General features: G+C 41.9%; 2 protein-coding genes across 2 annotated transcripts; both read left to right on the top strand.

The window, feature by feature from the left end:
• Positions 1-4,424: 4,424 nt before the first annotated feature.
• On the top strand, positions 4,425-8,979 carry LOC119491569 (extracellular calcium-sensing receptor-like). The gene is made up of 9 exons (XM_037775711.1): positions 4,425-4,594; positions 4,894-5,188; positions 5,317-5,403; positions 5,548-5,817; positions 5,979-6,185; positions 6,876-7,151; positions 7,547-7,771; positions 7,868-7,991; positions 8,069-8,979. The coding sequence occupies exons 1-9, from the start codon at positions 4,425-4,427 to the stop codon at positions 8,977-8,979; spliced, it is 2,565 nt and encodes an 854-aa protein (XP_037631639.1).
• Positions 8,980-18,522: 9,543 nt separating this feature from the next.
• LOC119491568 (extracellular calcium-sensing receptor-like) lies at positions 18,523-23,262 on the top strand. The gene is made up of 9 exons (XM_037775710.1): positions 18,523-18,662; positions 18,947-19,241; positions 19,370-19,456; positions 19,956-20,225; positions 20,392-20,598; positions 21,179-21,454; positions 21,820-22,045; positions 22,151-22,273; positions 22,352-23,262. Exons 1-9 carry the CDS (start codon positions 18,553-18,555, stop codon positions 23,260-23,262), a joined length of 2,505 nt encoding a protein of 834 aa, XP_037631638.1. The 5' UTR covers positions 18,523-18,552.
• The last annotated feature ends 1,520 nt before the right edge of the window (positions 23,263-24,782 follow it).

Raw genomic sequence — 24,782 nt, 5'->3', positions numbered from 1 at the left:
AATCTCTCATTGGAATTTGTTGTTTGACGTTTACCTATCAATTACATTTAGTTTTGGTATTAATGCACCATTCAGCAGCAGATCATTTAAGAAGCACCAGGGAAGATTGTGAAACAGTTTCATATTATAAATTTAGGCGTTGTCTAATTCAGGTTTAGAATTTATTGATGGATTTCCTAATTCTTTTTGCATCTAATATTAACTATCAATTTCTTAAAATTACCTTATTTATTAATGAACTATAAATGTGTTTATTAGTCTAATCATCTTCACAACTCTTTCACTTCTGAAAATGTATTTATATATCACCTTAGATGAGTAGATGGGTGCATTGTGCTTTAAGGAGTGTCTGGAACATGGCATTTTGGATCTTTTGGATTCAACGGTGCGACTCAGCTTAAGTCGTTTTTCTCCCTCAATGGCTCTCTTTGGCGTCCTCGGGCACTTTTGGATGTGGTCGGTTGCGACGTTACCTCAATTCAAACTCGGTCATAGTCGTTTTTCCATCTCCATCTCTCTCTGTCTGGGGCATCGTCTCTGTGCCATTCTTTCTGTCTGTAAACCGCCCATAGAGCAGTCCGTTGCCCACACCGAGATCTAGAGCAGCACCTCGGGCCGCTGCGTCTCCGTTGCTTGGCTTGGACAGCTGACGGCGAGGCACGAGCAGTGAGCCCCGAGCGGAGCTCTCTCCATCCACTCACCGGCGGGGTGCGATTCCTGCGGCTTGCCCCAGGCAGTCCCGACCCTCGCTGAGCTGTCCGGACTGATCCACAACGGGATTACAGTGGCATGCAGCCAGTGGTCCGACTTGCTGCTCTGGATTCCGGTGCAACGGACTGCTGTACGGGCAGTTTACAGACAGGCTTCTAGTGACACGCGACAGACTGCTGCATCCGGGTCATTCAGGGTTGCTACAACAAGCTAACTATTGTGTTAGCTAACACTAGTAGCTAGCTACAGCTCAATAAACAGGCCTAAATAAAAAAGATTTGTTTTGTTATGTGTTTAAAAGTAGTTCACAATTAACACGTTATAATTAATCTCCTGAAATGCATTGAGTTGATAGAAGACGTCCCGCCCCAAGGGAGGACAGAGGGTGCTCGACCTCCCTTACCCTCCAAGATGCCCACAACCACTTCACACACGGGCTGCCCTTTCCCCTTTGCCCCTGCCCTGAAACTAAGGGACATGTAAGCAGAGTTGATTATCATGAACTTAATTAATGTTCTAAGCATATGTAACAAAATTAATCTATTTATATATGGTTCCCAATCAACATTAAAAGCTGTAATACACTTCAACTAGATAAAAATATATATCACATGATAAACTGAAGCATTACTGTGCACCTGGATTTCTGTATAAGATCACTGCGGACATATAATATACACCACTAGCATAGCCAGAAATCATAATGTAGGTGTGCCCAGAGAAAATCAAGTGGGCCTAGCCCAAAACACATATGTTATCAAAATAGGCCATTACAACTATACTTGCTTGAATACACCACAGTTTAATCATACCATAAGCCTTATGCATCACAAGCATACATGCATGCCATTACGATACATACACAGTTTGAGTCAGTGTGCGTCTGTCAGCTGCGCTGTGTGACACACACACAGCGCACAGGTGATGTTTTGCCCACGGTAGACTCAACCAGCGTATCGCTCAACTTAGCTGGGAACTTGCTCTTTCGGGCCCCAGTAATGTTCCAGCTCACAATGTCATGTTTTTTCATCAGATCGTCAGTAAGTGTCATTACTTAATCAAAGTAATTTTCTTTATTCCTGAATGTAGTGTAGCTCTCCTTAAGCTCTTCGATTAGGTCAACGCAATATGTAACTGATATGGTGGCAGATTACAGGCCCTTAGTGGCAAAGTCATTCGTTTCAAACAACTTGTTGAACATCACTAGTAGAAATAGAATTTATTTTCTTTTGCATTTCTTGCAATAGTGCGTCGGCTTCAAGTTTTGTATGGCTTGAGCTTTCGGAGAATTCAGCAATGGTCTCCAAAATAGGGCCCAAAAGTGTCAGCACTTCACTTAGCACATTTGACCACGAGCTCCGTCGGACATCGCAGGATCTCTCTAGTTCCAAAGTTGGTTTCCCTGGTCGCAGCTGTTGTTGGATTTCCATAAATCTAGCATGCCTATGTGACCCCGTCATGAAACTATGCAAGTTGTTAATGAAATCAAAAAATGTTGATATGCCAGGTGACACCGTTGATGCTGTGCACAGGATGAGGTGAATTGCAATGCACATATATTGCGTAGGGAAAGTTTTTCTTTAAAATCACATGTACCCCTCCTTTATTGCCGGACATAACCGATGCCCCATCGAACCCAAAACCAACACACAAAGTGGGATCCAGCTGCAATGGCTCCACTTCCAGGATCTTTGCTGATATAGCTCTTGCACTCATGTCCCTTGTCTCTACAAACCCCACAGCCCTATCCTTCAACAGACCTTTGTGTATGTATCGGATACATACTGCCACAAGCTCTCTTTTTGACAAGTCTTTACATTCGTCTGCAAAAATTGCATAGTATGTGTCTGTCTCTTCATGAAAATCCTTCTTTATTTTGCGGATAAGTAGTGATGCTGCAGTTTCCAGTATCTCATTCTGGATGTCAGGGCTCATAAGTTTCGGGTTTCGTGGCAGTTCGTCCAGTTGTTTTTTTATTTCTGGGTCATAGTAGTAAATCAGTTGAAATAATTCCAAGAAGTTGTCAGGGCTGCCAGCAACCTGACTGCATAATTCAATATGGCCCTGGCTCCTGCCACTCACAAAATTTACCTATTATATGGTAAACAATCAAAATCAAAAAAGAAAGCCTTCTGATTGGATGGGCACAGGCCCACCTAGGCCCACCCCCAGCTATGCGGTAGATATACACATGTAAAAATATTTATGTAGCAGGATTTCATTAAGTGATTAATAAAAAGGGAATGTTTTTATCTACAGCTTATGATTAACTACTTATCAGCATGAGTATTTGAGTTATCTAAATTGAAAATGACTGAACTACAAAAATTTAACTAAACAAACTTAGTCACAAATGTGGATTTCCAAAATAAGGCAGGGAGAGGACAACATTTTGAGACAGACTTGTGTCTCTGCTGGCTCCTAATAATTTCAGTTTTCTTCTTGTCCTAAATATGTACATGTTAAACAAAACTTCCTGTTATTAAACATGTTAGCAAAGCACAACACATCAATTCAAGTACATGTTAATTTGCATTAAATGTTATTTCCATTTTGGTCTCATTCACAGCTGCATGTGTCTTTGGGAGACTGTGAGCCAACATCTCAAAGGAATGTAGATAGTCTTAAAACCCAGGGAGTAGGCAATAAATTCTCCTTTGTTTCTTCACTTTTTCCTCCAATTTGTTGCCTCACAGCAAGAGGGTCGCAGGCTCAAACTCAGCATGGGGCTCTTCTCTGTGGAGTTTGCATGGGATCTCCGGCTTCCTCCCACAGTCCAAAGACATTCAGGTTAGGTTAATTGTTGACTCTAAATGGCCTGTAAGTGTGAATGTGAGTATGAATGGCTGTCTGTCTCTATGTGTAAACCCTGTGACACTCTGGCAACATGTCCAGGGTCTAATGAGTGCATGTTTTTCTTAAATGCCTCCTAAATAAGATACTTTTTGGGGTTTGAGTCAGACAAAGCCAGTGTTTTAATTGTTGCAATATTCTGTATACATTTTAGGGGGAATAGAGTTGAGTAAGGTCATCCTGCCTGGAAAAGTATGTGCGTGCACTCACTATTAATGTGTTAACAGGTTTATGTCTTTAATCATAGAAATACAGTAACCAAATCTGTAAAATTGCAAATTGGACAGACTAATGGGGAGATCTGTCTTGCCCACATGTTTCTGCAGAACTAATCATATCTAATACCTGCCAAGTTACTATGGGTGCCAGCCACATACAATAACTCCCCGTCAAACAAACACAGAGCAAGGGAAGATGTAAATTTTCACTGAGTGTCTTGGTATGTTGCTACCACCATGGACATACTCTGGGCTAATTTGAGTTTAATTCGGTATGCTTATCACACAACAAATTACACGCAAATTTCAGTAGACGTCAATCACAGCGGTCATCCACAACTTCAATTTGGGTTGGAAAGGTTGAAAAAATTGCCTTGGTGAGATGTAATTAAAAGTGCACAAATTAATTCCACCTCAATACAAAATCAATCTCAAATGAAATGCATATTAGGCCCTGCCCTTACCTTTGCGTATGCGCTGATGGGTGGTGTGCAAGATTAAACAATGCTGCAAGTCAATAAAAGGGGTTGACACTGAGTCAGAAAAGGAGTAAACAGGAGGAAAGCCATGTGGGCTATTTTAGATATCAACCTCCTCTTGCTCATGTACTCTGTGTTGTTGTATTCCCACTTGTCTTCTGCTATGCCCTCCCCTCTCCATTCCACCTCCTGCCGGTTACAGGCACAGTTTCATCTAAATGGGATGCACAAGGCTGGAGATGTGGTTCTGGGAGGGCTGTTTAAGATACACTTCTTTTCTGTTTTTCCTGACTTGTCTTTTACCTCAGAGCCACAACAGCCAACCTGCCACAGGTCAGTATGTCAGGGAAACAAACAAAATGCAGAAGCTAGAAGAAGCCATTCCATTAGTAAAATGTATTTTATATGATAAGATATTACCCGGTCAGAATTACATTGTGTATTCATGCCATTTTAGACCTATCACTTGTCTCTATTTTTTTCTTCTTTTTTTTTTTTTAATCAAATATTGTAATAATTGTTGCTTTTCAACTGGCTTAATTGTTTGCAAAATCTGTAATTGTAAAAGACATTTCTGTCAGCACAGTGACTGTATCATGTTGTATATTCAAACAATGGTATTTTTGTGTTAGTTTTGATATTCTAGGATTCAGACAGGCCCAGACCATGGCCTTTGCTATTGATGAGATCAATAGAAACTCCAACCTGCTACCTAATCTGACTCTGGGATACAGTCTTAATGACAACTGTGTCAAACTAGGAATTGGATTCCGTGCAGCGTTGTCATTAGCCAGTGGTCGAGAAGAGCAGTTTATGTTGGACAAGACCTGTGTAGGAACCCCTCCAGTCCTTGGTATTGTGGGTGATACTTTCTCTAGAGGTTCTATTGCAATCTCCGCTGTCTTAGGTTTGTACAGATTACCTATGGTAAGTTTTCCGTCATGATTCTTTTATAGTATTTTCATTTTAAAAGCAAAGTCAATTGTAAACATTGGACTAATCAGCCAATTAAGAATTTGAATGTTTTTAGGATGTACAGTCTGTGTCTTTCACAGGTGAGTTATTTTGCCACATGTTCGTGCCTGAGTGACCGGAAAAAGTTTCCATCCTTCTTTAGGACGATCCCAAGTGATGCTTTCCAGGTGACCATCAATCGGCAAAATAAGAATGCATAAACAAAAAGCATGTGCTCTGAAACATTCCTTGAAAATAACCTGTTTGGCAGTTTCCCCACTGAAAGATTATTCTTGCCTGTGCATTAATCCCTCCACTCTGTATTTACTTAGGTGCGTGCTATGATTCAGATTCTCAGGCGCTTTGGCTGGACTTGGGCAGGTCTGCTGATCAGTGATGATGATTACGGACTCCACGCTGCCCGATCCTTCCAATCTGATCTGCCTCAGTCTGGTGGAGGGTGTCTGGCCTATTTAGAAGTTTTGCCATGGGGCAAAGACGCAGCTGAACTTCGGAGAATTGTGGATTTGATGAGGAAATCTACAGCTCGTGTGGTCATTGTCTTTGCACTTCAAAGTCACATGATTAACCTCATGGAAGAGGTTTGGCTTGAATTACAGCTTAATTATAAGTTTATATAACTCTACAACTTAATTTTTTGATTGTCTGAAATAATATGGTTTTACATATGTATGAATGAGACAAGACATCAATCGTGTTATGACAGCATGAATGTATATATTTTATATCATGCAATGCACAGGTGGTGAGGCAGAATGTGACAGGCCTGCAGTGGATGGCCAGTGAAGCCTGGACTGCAGCTCCTGTGCTCCAGACCCCCCACCTCATGCCGTACCTGAGTGGCACACTGGGCATTGCCATCCGTCGAGGAGAAATAACAGGACTCAGGGACTTCCTGTTAAGAATACGTCCTGACATACAACACAACAACCTCTATGGAAATAACGTGGTGAGTTTCAGTGGAGAAACCACAGGTGTATAGGTTAAAACATTTAACAGCTAAATATTGCCAGGAAACGTCCCCAGTTGATAACTTATATTAGGACAATTATTTTTTTTATCACGAGTTTTCTGAAATTTTATGTTTAAATTTGAACATTGGATAGAGCTAAGTTCAAAATTGTTGTTACATTTGTTGACATATTAGAGTCAAAGGTTTTTACAAAACTAATTTTGAGAAAACAGGCTTTAAACATATGTATTGTAAAATTCAATACATTTTGAAGTCACTCTGGGTGAATTGGTTTACAAATCTAAGATATCACCATGAAACTTCCCCAGTTGATTACTTACACTAAGACATTTATTTTTTCTATTACAAGTTTTCTGAAATGTTATGTTTAAATATGCAAATGAGGCATTATGTAATTTTAACTTTTGGTGAATTTAAGAGAAATCTACACACACATATATTCAAATGTTGTAAAATAAACACCTAAATTAGATGTTTTCTTTACACTAGTCTGAAAGAAGACATGTTATGGAAGCAAAATAGCCCAAAATTTCTAAATTGATCAGTTCATGAAACCTGCTTTTGCCTGTAGTGTCTCACCTTATAATTGCAATCTGATCAGGTATTTGTAAGAACAATACAGTATATTGCCATCATTTATAACAGACAGTTTTTAATACATTTCAGGTAAATCAGTTTTGGGAATACACATTTCAGTGTAGATTTGCACCACCTCATGCAGGTTGGGTGGAGGCTGGGGGAGAACTATGCACTGGAAAGGAAGATCTAGAGAGTGTGGAGACTGAGTTCTTGGACATTTCAAACCTCAGGCCAGAGTATAACGTGTACAAGGCTGTGTATGCTCTGGCGTATGCTCTTGATGACATGCTGTGCTGTGTGCCGGGGAGAGGGCCTTTCAGCGGACACAGCTGTGCCAGTTTGCAAAGACTGGAGCTATGGCAGGTAAGATATCAGTTTAAACTACACCTGTTCATGTGACTAAATCCTATGCTATTTAGTGGATTAACATTTCAGGTATAGGATTAAATACAAAGCTATGCGATTACTAATCTTAAAGTGCATAGCATAGCTGAAACAATTTCCCTTACCACAAGGTGACAGTAGTGGATAATATGATCAGGACAGAGTGTATTCACACTGGGTATACAGTTATATCAGTGACTTCACTTTAATGGAAATGCTTTGTTGAAATTGTTAATATCTTCATATGTTCATAGGTGCAGTAGGCAGGTTGATTATTGAATACTAGATACCACTGTGTTCACCATGGTCATATAGAATTCATTTTTCATCTGTCCTTTTTGATTTTCCTCTATCCGTTATTCTGATATTCTTAGCTTGTGTATTACTTGGAAAAGGTCAACTTCACCACACCATTTGGTGATCAAGTGTCATTTAATGAGAATGGTGATGCATTACCAATATATGATGTCATGAACTGGCTGTGGCTCCCTGATGGACGAATTAAAGTTGAGAATGTGGGCGAGGTTAAACAGTCAGCCAAAGGTGAAGAACTCACACTTGATGAAGACAAAATCTTCTGGAACTTTGAATCCAAACAGGTTATTTCTGCTCTTTCAGACACCTATTTTGTGTACTATGCAGGACTCATTATAGCTATTTGACTCAATAAAAGATGTGTATTTTTCTCCCTACAGCCCCCCCGGTCAGTGTGCAGTGAGAGCTGTCCTCCAGGTACCCGCATGGCCAGAAAGAAGGGGCAACCTGAGTGCTGTTTTGACTGTATCCCTTGTTCTGAGGGAAAGATCAGCAATGAGACTGGTTGGTATTCAGTTTGAAATATTGCAGTTTGGAGATATAATTAAACATTAATGTTAACACTATCAATGTTTTCTTAGACTCCATGGAGTGCACCAGTTGTCCAGAAGACTTCTGGTCCAGCCCCCAGCGTGACCACTGTGTTCCTAAGAAAATAGAGTTCCTCTCCTATCAGGAGCCTCTGGGTATCTTCCTGACAGCCACCACATTATTGGGCACATTAATCTGTGCTGTTATCTTGGGCATCTTCACATATCATCGCTTCACCCCTATAGTACGCGCCAACAATTCAGAACTGAGTTTCCAGCTACTGATGTCACTTAAATTATGTTTCCTCTGCTCACTGTTGTTCATTGGCCGTCCCAGGATGTGGACATGCCAGCTGAGACATGCAGCATTTGGGATCTGCTTTGTACTTTGTGTCTCATGCATCCTGGTGAAAACCATGGTGGTTCTGGCTGTGTTCAAGGCCTCCAAACCAGGAGGAGGAGCCAGTCTCAAGTGGTTTGGTACTGTGCAACAGAGAGGGACAGTTATAGTTCTGACTTCTATTCAGGCAGCAATCTGTACTGCTTGGCTTGTCTCTGCTTCGCCAGCTCCTCATAAAAACACTCAATACCACAATGACAAGATAGTTTATGAGTGTGTAGTCGGGTCAACATTTGGTTTTTCAATGTTACTGGGTTACATTGGCTTACTGGCTATCCTCAGCTTCCTGCTAGCATTCATGGCGAGGAATCTTCCAGATAGTTTTAATGAAGCCAAGCTTATCACTTTCAGCTTGCTGATATTCTGTGCTGTGTGGGTTGCCTTTGTCCCCGCTTATATTAGCTCACCAGGGAAATATGCAGATGCAGTGGAGGTATTCGCCATCCTGGCCTCCAGTTTTGGTCTCTTGGTGGCACTGTTTGGACCCAAATGTTACATAATCCTGCTGAGACCAGAGAGGAACACAAAGAAAGCAATCATGGGTCGGGGAATTGAGTCATGAAACTTACTGACATAATTAATACTTTTTTCTATATAATACAAAAATAAAGGCAGAAAAATGTGTTGGTAGTAATAGCAATGTTATTAGTAATTGAGAAAGTAGGCTGATGACAAATAACTTGGATCATGTTGTATTATTGCAAAGAGCAGATTAATCATCAATAATTATATCAAAATATGTATCTACAATTAATAACCCAAAATTATTAATCATAAACCCATGTATTGTCGTAAAATGTGAAGGATAGTGGTGACACTCAGCTTCAGATGTCACACACAAGTAGTTTTAATATCAGAATTTACACAGGTGCCACCCAATTTTATAAAAACAGGGAAAAATACAAACTTTGATATTAATCAATTGAGTCTCATCATATCAGGGTTGCTACAGAGTACGTGGGCATGGTGAACAGTTATTCTAATTGTTTATATACAAACAAATCAAATAACCAAGTTCTTTATAAAATTAAATGTTTATTTGACTAACTACATGACTAAACTACGAACAGAGGATAATTGAATAAATGATAAAACAAAAGGAAAAAATAATAAATTGAATAAAGTATAATCGAACGAATACAGTGAGTACAATGATGAACATTTATGGATAGAAACAAATTAAATGTTACCAGGTAAATTCAGTGACTGATATCTCTGATTGAATTTGTTGTTGATGTTTTCCTATCAATTAAATTTAGTTTTGCTATTAATGCACCATTCAGCAGCAGATAATTTAAGAAGCACTAGGGAAGATTGTCAAGCAGTTTCATATCATAAATTTAGGCGTGGTGTAATTCAGGTTTAGAATTTATTGATGGATTTCCTATTTCTTCTGGCATCTAATATTAACTATCAATTTCTGAAAATTACCTTATATATTAATTGACTATATATTTGTTTATTAGTCTAATCATCAAACCCTTTCACTTCTGAAAATGTATTTATATATCACCTTTGATGGGTAGATTGGTGGATTGTACTGTATGGAGTGGTCGCAGGTTCTGTGTAGAACACGGCATTTTGGATTTTTTGGATCCAACGGTGCGATTCGGTTTAAGTCATTTTTTCTCCCTCAGTGGCTCTCTTTCGGAATCCATCTCCATATCCCTCTGTGTGGTGCAGCGTCTCTGTGCCATTTCTTCAACCCCAAACATGTACAAACATGTACATGTTAAACAAAACTGCATGTTATTAAACATATGTTAGCAAAGGACAACACATCAATTCAAGTTCATGTTAATTTGCATTAAATGTAATTTCCATTACATTTTACATTCTTATTCACAGCTGCATGTGTCTTTGGCAGACTGAGCCAACATCTCAAAGGAATGTAGATAGTCTTAAAACGCAGGGAGTAGGCCATAAATTCTCCTTTGTTTCTTCACTTGTTCCTCCAATGTTTTGCCTCACAGCAAGAGGGTCGCAGGTTCAAATCCGGTTTGGGGCCCTTCTCTGTGGAGTTTGCATGTTCTCCCAATGTTAGCGTGGGTTTTTCTCAGGGATCTCGGGCTTCCTCCAATAGTCCAAAGACATGCAGGTTAGGTTAATTGTTGACTCTAAATGGCCCGTAAGTGTAAATGTGAGTATGAATGGCTTTCTGTCTCTATGTGTCAGCCCTGTGATAGTCTGGCGACCTGTCCAGGGTTGAAATTGACTTGACTTGACCACTTTCACTTTGCTGAGCAGCAACTAGTAACGACTCATTAATTAGTGATTACTTAAACATTACTTACTGTTTTTGTGTCCCTCCAATAAAATGAGACATAATACAGAGTACTTACTGAGGAATTCCTCATTACGTCATCATTAACGTATGATTACTTACCCTATTTGTGTCCCCCCAAGTAAAGTGAGACATAATACTGAATAGTTAATGAGTAGTCCCCCATTACTTCATCATTATCTTTACAATTGATTCCTTTAAAATATCAGAGACAGCAGGATTTTTTAACAGATGTTTGATTGATCATATTCAGAAAACATATACGTGACCATATATACCATATATATCACCTAGGCAGGGAGCACCCCCCCCATGTAGGTGTGGGTGATTAGAGTCTCTTTGTCTGACTCCTGGTATATGTGTGGCACGTCAACACTGTTTGTCCAGGTAAGAGAGAGATTTTGGGAGGGAAAAATGGCTGTTTTATAGTGAGTTTAACCACTTCCTTTGTATATAGATTTGTAGTGCAGCTGTGTCCTGAGCCGTCCAGAGTGATGCTCTGTAACCCCATACTGAAAAGGTATGTTGCAGAAAAACTTAAGTCTGTTAATCTCATATCATATCTTAAGAGTAATATGGTCAATCTAACCTTTTTAGGGAAAGATTCAGCCTTTTGCCCCTCCCCCAGTTGAGCCACAGCAGAGCCAGTGATTGCAGGGAAGTAGGGCCCTGAGGAGTAAGGCAACTTAAAGTAGGTTGGTAATGTAGGAGGGTTACTCCCTCCGAGGTATTCTTACAGGAATATTTGATTTTTACCATGTTTCCCCTTCTTTTTTCAGATTGAAGCTAGACTGCTGCTTTGCCTAGATGTATTTAACACCGAAGCCTGATTGTGACTACTGATTGTTTTACATGGACTAAAAGAGAGACTGTGTCCAGCCGCCCCTTGGTTAATTTGGACACATCCAAGTTGGACTGTTGCATTGTGGTGGTTATTACTTGAAGTACTTTTTAACTCTTTGTAAACCAGAACCAACTGATTCACATTACCTTGTATTTTTGTTTCTGTTCTTCCAGGCAGTGGGAGACCTGCGGGGAGTAGGCTAGTCGTGGTATTTCCCCTCTCTTCGCATGCCATGTGGTAGGCCCAAAAGGATGATAGTCACTTTTTACAGTTTCATACATTATCTATTTGCAGTGCTGGTTGCAGTGTAGAGGAATAGTTCATAGTGTACTCACTTGGTGGGTTTAAAGAGGGGTTACAATAGAATCTTCCCGCAGACAGTACCCTGCCTTAGTATTTGGCATTTTGTTGTATTCTTTTTGGGTTCTAATTTAAAAGGGGGTTCAGTTGGAGTTTTTATGGAAAAACTGTTCTAACTATCTATTATTGTTGAATAAATATTGTTAATTTATGATTGCCCTCTCCTTTTTTTAGGTTATCAATTTCCAATAGTTTTTTTCCCCTTTAATTCAATAAATTTGGTGGTGTTGAACTGAATGCACGTCTCCTGCTCTGGAATTTGTGAATTTATTGGTGTAAACACTCAAGTAATTGAGGCCTATTGCCTGTGGGTTTCTGCAGTAGCATTGCATTGGCCACTCTCTATACTGTGTTAGGTTAAATACACATTAAAGTTCACATCCATTAATATTAGCAAGTTGAATATCAATCAAAAAATCATCCAAAAAATTTGATTGAGAGTTACTCATTAACTAATAATTCACTGGCATTTAGATCCTCATTCATTTTTTAATTACGTGATCATTAAATAATCTTCTTGAAGCCATGACTATGCAATGACCTTACATTATGGCTTATCTTAAACCGTTTATCCGGGGTCGGGTCGCGGGGGCAACAGCTCCAGCAGGGGACCCCAAACTTCCCTTTCCCCGGGCCACATTAACCAGCTCTGACTAGGGGTTCCCGAGGTGTTCCCAGGCCAGTATGGAGATATAATCTCTCCACCTAGTCCTGGGTCTTGCCCGCGGCCTCCTCCCAGCTGGTCGTGCCTGGAACACCTCCCTAGGGAGGCGCCCTGGGGGCATCCTTACCAGATGCCCGAACCACCTCAGCTGGCTCCTTTCAACGTAAAGGAGCAGCGGCTCTACTCCGAGTTCCTAACGGATGACTGAGCTTCTTACCCTATGCCTAAGGGAGATGCCAGCCACCCTCCTGAGAAAACCGATTTCGGCCGCCTGTACCCGCAATCTAGTTCTTTCGGTCATGACCCAGCCCACATGACCATAGGTGAGAGTAGGAACGAAGATTGACTGGTAGATCGAGAGCTTTGCCTTCCAGCTCAGCTCTCTTTTCCTCACAATGGTGCAGTAAAGCGAATGTAATACCGCCCCCGCTGCCCTGATTCTCCGGCCAATCTCACGTTCCATAGTCCCATCCCTCGCGAACAAGACCCCAAGGTACTTGAACTCCTTCACTTGGGGTAAGGACTCATTCCCTACCCACACTAGGCAATCCATCGGTTTCCTGCTGAGAACCATGGCCTCAGATTTCGAGGCGCTGATCCTCATCCCGGACGCTTCATACTCGGCTGCAAACCGATCCAGTGAGTGCTGGAGGTCACAGACCGATGATGCCAACAGGACAACATCATCTGCAAAAAGCAACAATGAGATCCTCAGCACACCAAACTGCAAACCCTCCTTCCCCCGACTACGCCTCGATATCCTGTCCATGAAAATCACAAACAGGATTGGTGACAAAGCGCAGCCCTGGCGGAGGCCAACCCCCATCGGAAACGAGTCTGACTTACTGCCGAAAACCCGAACACAGCTCTCGCTTTGGGCGTACAGAGATTGGATGGCCATAAGAAGTGCCCCCCTCACCCTATACTCCCACAGCACCCCCCACAGTATCTCTCGGGGGACCCGGTCATATGCCTTCTCCAAGTCCACAAAACACATGTAGACTGGATGGGCATACTCACAGGCCCCCTCCAGGATCCTTGCGAGAGTGAAGAGCTGGTCCGTTGTTCCACGGCCAGGACGGAATCCGCATTGTTCCTCTTCGATCCGAGGTTCAACTATCGGCCGAACCCTCCTTTCCAGCACCTTGGAGTAGACTTTACCAGGGAGGCTGAGCAGTGTGATACCCCTGTAATTGGCACACACTCTCTGGTCCCCCTTTTTGAAAAGGGGAACCACCACCCCGGTCTGCCACTCCTTAGGCACTGTCACCGACTTCCACGCGGTGTTGAAGAGACGTGTCATCCAAGACAGCCCCTCCCCACCCAGAGCCTTCAGCATTTCTGGGCGGATCTCATCAATCCCCGGGTCTTTTCCACTGTGGAGTTGTTTGACTACCTCAGTGACTTCCACCAGGGTAATTGATGATGGTCCCCCATCAGCTTCCAGCTCTGCCTCTACCATAGAGGGCGTATTGGTCGGATTCAGAAGTTCCTCAAAGTGCTCCTTCCACCGCCCGATTACCTCCTCAGTTGAGGTCAACAGTGTCCCCTCCTTACTGTACACAGCTTGGATGGTTCCCCATTTCCCCCTCCTGAGGTGCCGGATGGTTTTCCAGAAGCACTTTGGTGCCGACCGAAAGTCCTTCACCATGGCTGCTCCGAACTCCTCCCACACCCGCTGCTTTGCCTCCGTCACGGCAGTGGCTGCTGCTCTTCGGGCCCGTCGGTACCCTGCAACTGCCTCCGGAGACCTCCGAGATAACATATCCCGGAAGGCCTCCTTCTTCAGTCGGACGGCTTCCCTGACCACCGGTGTCCACCACGGTGTTTGAGGGTTGCCGCCCCTTGAGGCACCTAAGACCTTAAAACCACAGCTCACCGCCGCAGCTTCAGCAATGGAAGCTTTGAACATCGCCCACCCGGGTTCAATGCCCCCAACCTCCACAGGGATGCCAGAAAAGCTCCGCCGGAGGTGGGAGTTGAAGATCTCTCGGACAGGGGCCTCCTCCAGACGTTCCCAGTTCACCCTCATTACGCGTTTGGGCTTACCAGGGGTCTCATTTATAACCGTTGCGTACGCACAAAACGGGGCCTGAAATGTGCGTACGCCACTTCCCACGCAACAGTTGTGATCTATAAAAACAAACTTGACGGGAGAATGTGCGCACTGGTACGGAAACTTTGACCCGTGCGTATGCACATTATGGAGGCACCGAGGTAGAGGGCTTGGGCTGCTGCCCCATTTGTGAAGGCTGGCCAAGCAGGGGCCATGTCCGGACCTGAATCTATTAAGAGTTGACCACTGTATCCTTGGCAGGTTGGTGCCAGGGACCTGTTGGGTGGGGTCTGACACCAGATGTTTGTTTGGGACATCCTTGGACTCCCATTCCTTTTCCAAAGCTGATTGGGTGGTGAAGTCGGCTGGTGGGGTATTCTTCCATATATAGTATTCTTTGTGCTAGTGATCCATAACTATTCCATAAGCACCTTACAAATGTAAAAGATCAACTCAAATCTCAAAGCAAATTCCGCTCAATATCTCATCAGCGCTGTCTCACCATCACGTTCCCTCCACCTCCAGAGCGCAGAGGAGAGGACCGGACTACCGACAGTCGCAGTCAGCTGTGGAGCAGCTGTTGAAATCATCATCATCGGTTGTAGAAATCCAAGATTATATCAAATAGCATTAAAGAATGGCAGAACAGAGCACCAATAGTTTTAATAAGATCTTCTAATAGTGTGCAGATATCACCAAGTACCATATTAGTTTTCATAAAGTTGTTGTGTAAAATCGCTGCAGTGATGACATGACTTATTAATTTATTTATGGTATATTAGATAGGGACAGATACAGTATAAATAGACAAAATGAAAACAGCTATCCGATGCAACTATCAGACCGCCGCGGTGCGCCACTCTGCCTCCTCCAGTCACCTCCACCCGGCACATCTTCACCAGTATGGATTGTGTAAATTAATAAAGTTTGTAAATAAAGCCAGTGACAGCTCTCACACAATCGTTACTCTCCATATCCTCATTATCATTATCAGTCCTAATCATAATGCAGGACAAGTTAACCATAAAAACTTAAATAAATAAATAAATAAATATTGTACACCTGTCAAACTTCCTTTTTGTAATTATATACAGGTGGGGGATATTACTGATTGTCTTGATCACTTTAACTGAATGGATCAGTCTGATTGCTGTAAAGATATAAACACAGCGGTGAGACTCGGAACATGCTGCATGGTGCTGGTGGATATACCGGCACTGTGAGGACTATGTGAGGTGAATGAGAGAATCAGGAGGGAACGAGTGTTCAGCAACCTCCTCACCTACAAACACCTCCAGCTCTGTGTCAGAAAAACTCTTTTTCTCTGTCTTCCTCTCGGGAGTCGCCGTGATTCACCGTAAAGATCCACTGATCAACAACAGGCTCATTCACATGCAGAAACATTCATGAGGTGCTTTGCATCGACCATTTATGGTTGAATGTGGGCGTGTAGTGGGCGGGATATGAGGCGGATCAACGTGCGCACATTTCCAGGTGGACTGTGATTTATAAAGGGAACATTGCGTGCAGGTGTGCGTACGCACGGTTTATAAATCTGATTTTTTTTTGGCGTACACCATTTTCGTCTTTTGTGCGCACGCACATTTTTAGTATGGATCCTACGCACTGTTTTATAAATGAGACCCCAGGTCTGTCCAGAGTCTTCCCCCACCCTCTGACCCAACTCACCACCAGATGGTGATCAGTTGACAGCTCCACCCCTCTCTTCACCCGAGTGTCCAAAACATGCGGCCTCAGATCAGATGATACGATTACAAAATCGATCATCGACCTTTGGCCTAGGGTGCTCTGGTACCACGTACATTTATGAGCATCCTTATGTTCGAACATGGTGTTCATTATGGACAGTCCATGACTAGCACAGAAGTCCAATAACAAACGACCACTCGGGTTTAGATCAGGGAGGCCGTTCCTCCCAATCACGCCACTCCAGGTGTCTCCATCGTTGCCCACGTGCGCGTTGAAGTCTCCCAGCAGAACTATGGAGTCCCCTACTGGAGCCCCATACAGGACTCCATTCAGGGTCTCCAAGAAGGCCGAATACTCCGAACTGCTGTTTGGTGCATACACACAAACAACAGTCAGAGTTTTCCCCCCCATAACCCGAAGGCGTAGGGAGGCGACCCTCTCGTCCACCGGGGTAAACTCCAACATAGCGGCACTCAGCCGGGGATTTGTGAGTATCCCCATACCCGCCCGGCGCCTCACACCATGGGCAACTCCAGAGAAGAATAGAGTCCAACCCCTATCCAAGAGTACGGTTCCAGAACCGAGGCTGTGCGTAGAGGTAAGCCCTACCAGATCCAACTGATAGCGCTCCACCTCCCGCTCAAGCTCAGGGTCCTTCCCCCACAGAGAGGTGACGTTCCACGTCCCCAGAGCCAGCCTCTGCCGCACGTGTCCTGTCCGTTGAGGTCCCTTTGGGGTGTCCCCGGCCGGGCTCCGCGGCAAGCCCAGCCACCAGGCGCTCGCTGACGGGCCCTCCATCTAGGCCTGGCTCCAGCCGTGGGCCCCGGGCTTTCTCCGGGCTGGGTAACTCCTCCTCTGCCTCGTTTTGTCATTAGGGTTTATGAACCATTCTTAGTCTGGCCCCTCACCTGAGACCAATATGCCATGGGAGACCCTACCAGGAGCACCAGGCTCCAGACAACACAGCCTTCAGGGTCATAGGGACACACAAACCTCTCCACCGGCCTAACATTATACAGAAAAGAATTGTAACTTTTTGTGTTTTTGTGTTCACTGTTATCATTATTTTCTGCAATTAAGCCTGCATCGATTTGATGCATGTTTTTCTTAAATGCCTCCTAAATAAGATGCTTTTTTGGGTTTGAGTCAGACAAAGCCAGTGTTTTAATTGATGCAATATTCTGCTACATTTTAGAGGGAATAGAGTTGAGTAAGGTCATCCTGCCTGGAAAATTATGTGCATGCATTCACTATTAATATGTTGATATAAATAAGTAACAGGTTTCTGTCTGAAATTATAGAAATACAGCTACCAAATCTATAAAATTGCAAATTTGACAGACTAATAGGGACATCTGTTCTGCCTACATGTTTCTGCAGAACTGATCATATCTAATGCCCGCCAAGTGGGTGCCAGCCAGATACAATAACTCTCCATCAAACAGACACAGTGCAAGGGAAGACGTAATATTTCAAGCATTCATTCACCCACTATTAATGCATTGAGGTGAATAAGTATAGGTCTCTACCTGTATTCATACAAATACAGTTACCAAATCTATAACATTGCAAATTGCACGGACAAATGAGGAAATCTGTCTTGCCCACATTTCTGCAGAACTTATCATATCTAATGCCAAGTTACTATGAGTGCCAGTCAGATACAATAACCCTCCATCAAACAGACACAGAGCAAGGGAGGATGTAATATTTCAGTGTCTTGGTATGCTGCTACCATCTAGTGGACATACTCATGGCAAATTTGAGAATTTGGTGAGTTTAATTCGGTATACTTATCACACTAAAAATCGCATGCAAATTTCATGAGGCATCAATCATAGCGGGCATCCACAACTTCAGTTTGGGTTAGAAAGGTTGCTAAAGTTGCCTTGGGGAGATGTTATTAAAAGTGCACAAATTAATTCCACCTCAATACAAAACCAATCTCAAATGAAATGCATATTAGGCCCTGCCCTTACTTTTGCGTATGCGCTGATGGGTGGTGAGCAAGATTAAACAATGCTGCAAGTCAATAAAAGGGGTTGACACTGCGTCAGAAAAGGAGTAAACAGGAGGAAAGCCATGGGGGCATTTTTAGATATCGACCTCCTCCTGATCATGTATTCTGTGTTGTTGAATTCCTACTTTTCTTCTGCTGTGCCCTCCCCTCTCCATTCCACCTCCTGCCGGTTACAGGGACAGTTTCATCTAAATGGGATGCACAAGGCTGGAGATGTGATTCTGGGAGGGTTGTTTCATTTCAACTTTTTTTCTTCATTTCCTGACTTTTCTTTTACTTCAGAGCCACAGCAGCCTACCTGCAACAGGTCAGTCTGTCAGGGAAACAACAAAATGTAGAAACTGGAAGAAGCCAATCCCATTAATAAAATGTATTTTATATGATAAGATATCACTCAGTCAGAATTACATTATGTTTTCATGCCATTTTAGACATATCACTTGTTTCCTCTATTTTTTTTTTATCCAAGTATTGTAATAATTATTTCTATTCAACTGGCTTGTTTGCAAAATCTGTAATTGTGAAAAATGTTAATTTCAGCTCAGTTACTGTATCATGTTGAATTTTCCAACAATGGTATTTTTTTGTTAGTTTTGATATTCTAGGATTCAGACAGGCCCAGACCATGGCCTTTGCTATTGATGAGATCAACAGAAACTCCAACCTGCTACCTAATGTGACTCTGGGATACAGTCTTTATGATAACTGCGGTGCGCTTGTTGTTGGATTCAGTGGTGCATTATCACTGGCAAGTGGTCTAGAGAAGCAGTTTATATTGGACAAGACCTGTGTAGGAACCCCTCCAGTCCTAGGGATTTTGGGTGATTCTTCCTCTACACGTTCTATTGCCATCTCCACTGTCTTAGGTTTGTACAGATTACCAATGGTAAGTTTTCCACCATGATTCTTTTTTAGCATTTTAATTTTAAATGCAATGTGAATTGTAAAAATTGGACTAAACAGCCGATGAAGAATTTGAATGTTTTTAGGATGTGCAGTCTGTGTCTTTCACAGGTGAGTTATTTTGCCACATGTTCGTGCCTGAGTGACCGGCAAAAGTTTCCATCCTTCTTTAGGACGATTCCAAGTGATGCTTTCCAGGTGACCATCAATCGGCAAAATGAAAATGTATCCCTGTACTGCAATGAAATAGAATATTTTTTGTGTAATACCTGTCAAATACATTGTGCCATTGATGGAGCTGTTTGGTCTGAAGGGTACTAGCTAAACACGGTCCATTGTGGTATTTTGCCACATGTTCGTGCCTGAGTGACCGGAAAAAGTTTCCATCCTTCTTTAGGACGATCCCAAGTGATACTTTCCAGGTGACCATCAATCGGCAAAATAAGAGTGCATAAACAAAAAGCATATGCACTGAAACATTCCTTAGAAATAACCTCCTTTTACTGCAATGAAAAATATGTTGTTTTTGTGTAATACTTGTCACATTGTTTGTGCCATTGATGGAGCCGTTTGGTCTCGGCTAAAAAGCTGAGAGGCGTCGATTAAACATGGTCAATTGTGGAACCTGTTTAGCAGGTTCCCCACTGAGAGATTATTCTGGCCTATGCATTAATCCCTCCACTCTGTATTTATTTAGGTGCGTGCTATGATTCAGATTCTCAGGCGATTCGGCTGGACTTGGGCAGGTCTGCTGGTTAGTAATGATGATTATGGACTCCAAGCCGCCCGATCCTTTCAATCTGATCTGGGTCAGTCTGGAGGAGGGTGTCTGGCCTACTTAGAAGTTTTGCCCAGGGGCAAGGACCCAGCTGAACTGAGGAGAATTGTGGATTTGATGAGGAAATCTACAGCTCGTGTGGTCATTGTCTTTGCATATGAGAGTCACATGAATAACCTCATGGAAGAGGTCGGGCATGAATTACAGCTTAATTATAATATATATTTACAAAATTCTACAATTTAATTTTTTGATTGTCTAAAATAAGACGGTTTTAAACGTGTATGAAAGAGAAAAGATATCAAGCGTGTCATGACAGTATGAATTTATATATTTTATATAATGCAATGCACAGGTGGTGAGGCAGAATGTGACAGGCCTGCAGTGGATGGCCAGTGAAGCCTGGACGACAGGTACTGTGCTCCAAACACCCCACCTCATGCCGTACCTGAGTGGCACACTGGGCATTGCCATACGTCGAGGAGAAATACCAGGACTCAGGGACTTCCTGTTAAGAATACGTCCTGACATACAACACAACAACTGCTATGGAAATAACATGGTGAGTTTAAGTGGAGACACCCCAGGAGTATAGGTTAAAACTGAAATTGTATGTTTAAATCTGAACATTGGATAAAGCTGAATTCAAAATTATTTTTTCATTTTGTTGACATATTAGAGTCAAAGGTTTTTACAAAACTCAATATGAGAAAACGGCCTTTAAAGGTATGTATTGTAAAATTCAATACATTTTTAAGATAACACCATGAAACTTCCCCAGTATATTACTTACACTAAGACAATTATTTTTAGTACTACAAGTTTTCTGAAATATTATGTTTAAATATGCAAATGAGGCATTATCTAATGATAACTTTTGGGGATTTTAGGGGAAATCTACAGACAGATATAGACAAAGTGTAGTAAAATAAACACCTAAATTGGATGTTTTCTTTCCACTAGTCTGAAGGAAGACATGTTATGGATCAAAATAGCCCAAAATTTCAAAATTTACCAGTTCATGAAAAACAATGTTTTAGACTGTAGTGTCTCACCTTAACCTTGCAATCTGATCTGGTATTTTTAAGAATAATACAGTATATTGTGATAATTTATAACACACAGTTTTTAATACATTTCAGGTAAATCAGTTTTGGGAATACACGTTTCAGTGTAGATTTGCACCACCTCCAGCAGATTGGGTGGAGGCTAGGGGAGAACTATGCAATGGACAGGAAAATCTGGAGAGTGTGGAGACTGAGTTGTTGGACGTTTCAAACCTAAGGCCAGAGTATAACGTGTACAAGGCTGTGTATGCTCTGGCGTATGCTCTTGATGACATGCTGCGCTGTTTGCCAGGGAGAGGGCCTTTCAGCAGACACAGCTGTGGCAGTTTGCAAAGATTGGAGCTATGGCAGGTGGGATGTCAGTTTACAGTGCACCTGTTTATGTGACTAAATCTTATGCTATCTTCTGGAGTAACATTTCAGGTATATGATTAAATACACAGCTATGAGATTGCTAATCTTAAAGTGAATAGCAGATAGCTGAAATGATTTTCCCTACTGCTGGGTGACAGCAGTGGATAATAGTATCAGGTCAGCAACAAAAATGTCTTGTCTCTGGGTATACGGTAATATCTTCACTTTAAAGAAAATGCTTTGTTGGAAATGTTAACGTCTACATATGTTCATAGGTGCAGTATACAGTTTGATTATTGAATACTAAATACTGTGGTGTTCAACATGGTCATATAGACTTATTTTTTTTAATCTGTTCTTAGCTTGTGTATTACTTGGAAAAGGTCAACTTCACCACACCATTTGGTGATCAAGTGTCATTTGATGAGAATGGTGATGCCTTACCAATATATGATATCATGAACTGGCTGTGGCTCCCTGATGGAACAACTAAAGTTGAGAATGTGGGCGAGGTCAAAGAGTCAGCCAAAGGTGAAAAACTCACACTTGATGAAAACAAAATCTTCTGGAACTTTGACTCCAAACAGGTTATTTCTGCTTTTTCAGAAACCTATTCTGTGTGCCATGAATGAGTCATTATAGCAGTGTAGAAGTAGCGTAGAATAACAGAAATGTGTCTTACTTCTGACAGCCCCCCCCGGTCAGTGTGCAGTGAGAGCTGTCCACCAGGTACCCGCATGGCCAGAAAGAAAGGGCAACCTGAGTGCTGTTTTGACTGTATCCCTTGTTCTGAGGGAAAGATCAGCAATGAGACTGGTTGGTATTCAGTTTTAAACAATGCAGTTTGGAGGTATAATTTAAGCATGTATCTCAACAACTCCTCTGTGTTCTTAGACTCCATGGATTGCAACAGTTGTCCAGAGGACTTCTGGTCCAGCCCCCAGCATGACCACTGTGTTCCTAAGAAAACAGAGTTCCTCTCCTATCAAGAGCCTCTAGGTATCTGCCTGACAGCCATCACATTGTTGGGCACATTCATCTGTGCTGTTGTCCTGGGCATCTTCATCTGTCATCGCAGTACCCCTATAGTACGCGCCAACAATTCAGAACTGAGTTTCCAGCTATTGATGTCACTTAAATTATGTTTCCTCTGCTCACTGTTGTTTATCGGCCGTCCCAGGATGTGGACATGCAAACTGAGACATGCAGCATTTGGGATCAGCTTTGTACTTTGTGTCTCGTGCATCCTGGTGAAAACCATGGTGGTTCTGGCTGTGTTCAAGGCCTCCAAACCAGGAGGTGGAGCCAGTCTCAAGTGGTTTGGTGCTGTGCAGCAGAGAGGGACCGTTGTGGTTCTTACTTCTATTCAGGCAGCAATCTGCACTGCTTGGCTTGTCTCTGCTTCACCAGCTCCTCATAAAAATACTCAATACCACAATGATAAGATAGTTTATGAGTGTGTAGTCGGATCTACAGTTGGTTTTGCAGTGTTACTAGGTTATATTGGCTTACTGGCTATCCTCAGCTTCCTACTAGCATTCATGGCGAGGAATCTTCCAGACAACTTCAATGAAGCCAAGTTCATCACTTTCAGCATGCTGATCTTCTGTGCTGTGTGGGTGGCCTTTGTCCCCGCTTATATTAGCTCACCAGGCAAATATGCAGATGCTGTGGAGGTATTTGCCATCCTGGCCTCCAGTTTTGGTCTCTTGGTTGCACTGTTTGGACCCAAATGTTACATAATCCTGCTGAGACCAGAGAGGAACACAAAGAAAGCAATCATGGGTCGGGGCATTGAGTCATAAAACATGCTGACAGATATAATAATTTTATCTATACAATACAAAAATAAAGGAAGAAAAATAGGTTGATAGTAATAGCAATGTTATTAGTAATTAAGAAAGAAGGCCGATGACAAATAACTTGGATCATGTAGCGTTAATGCATTGATCAGATTATTCATCTATCAATAATGAATATCAAAATATGTATTAATAATTAATAACCCCAAATTATTAATCCTAAACTCATGAATTTTTGGTAATATGTGAAGGAGAGTGGTGACACTCAGCTTCAATAATCACACACAATTAGTCTTAATATCAGAATTTACCCAGGTGCCACCCAATTTTTAAAAAACCAAGAACCAAGTTCTGTATAAAATTAAATGTTTATTTGACTAACTACATAACTAAACTACTAACATTGGATATTGCATAAATGATCAAACAAAAATAAAAAGGAATACATTAAATAAAGGATAATTGAAGATATATAGTGAATACAATGATGAACATTTATGGTTAGAAACAAATTAAAGTGACCAGGTCAATTCAGTGATTAATATCTCTGATTGAATTTGTTGTTTGATGTTTGCCTATCAATTAAATTTAGGTTCGGTATTCACAGCTGCCTGTGTCTTTGGGTGCCTATGATCCATTATCTCAAAGGAATGTAGATAGTCTTAAACCCAGGGAGTAGGCCATACATTATCCTTTGTTTCTTCACTTGTTCCTCCAATTTGTTGCCTCACAGAAAGAGGTTCACAGCCTCAAATCCGGTTTGGGGCCCTTCTCTGTGAAGTTTGCATGTTCTCCCCATGTTGGCGTGGGTTTTCTCCGGGATCTCCAGCTTCCTCCCACAGTCCAAAGATATGCAGGTTAGGTTCATTGTTGACTCTAAATGGTCTATAGGTGTGAATGTCAGTATGAGTGGTTGTCTGTTTCTACGTGTCAGTCCTGTGATAGTCTGGCGACCTGTCCAGGGTCTAATGAGTACTTCTCTAATAATTCGTAATGGAGTGTTATATAGCAGATAATAATGAGTTACTAGAAGATAGACAGGGAGAACCTATATTAATGAATCATTAAGTAAACATTTGTTTATGAATAGTTTTGACTTGATCATACTGACCACTTTCGTGACTTGTTCCTGATTAACTCTGAATCAGCTGCTGAGCAGCACAAAAATAGTAACGACTCATTAATTAGTGATTACTTAAACATCACTTACTGTTTTTGTGTCCCTCCAAGTAAAGTGAGACATAATCCTGAATAGTTAATGAAGAGTCCCTCATTACTTAATCATTATCTTTACAATTGACTCTTTTAAAAATTCAGACAGTAGAATTCTTAACAGATGTTTTGTTCATCATATTCAGACAACATAAACATTAAAATTCACATCCATGAATATTACCAACTTGAAAATAATTCAAAGAAATTATCAAAACGTTTTTATTGAGAGTTACTGATTAACTAATAGTTCACTAGCATTTAGATCCCCATTCATGTTTTAATTACGTAATCATTAACTAATCTTCCGG

The sequence above is a fragment of the Sebastes umbrosus genome, chromosome 7 (assembly GCF_015220745.1).
Source record: "Sebastes umbrosus isolate fSebUmb1 chromosome 7, fSebUmb1.pri, whole genome shotgun sequence".
In the NCBI taxonomy this organism is placed as follows: domain Eukaryota; kingdom Metazoa; phylum Chordata; class Actinopteri; order Perciformes; family Sebastidae; genus Sebastes; species Sebastes umbrosus.
This window is presented reverse-complemented; position numbering and strand designations above follow the sequence as displayed.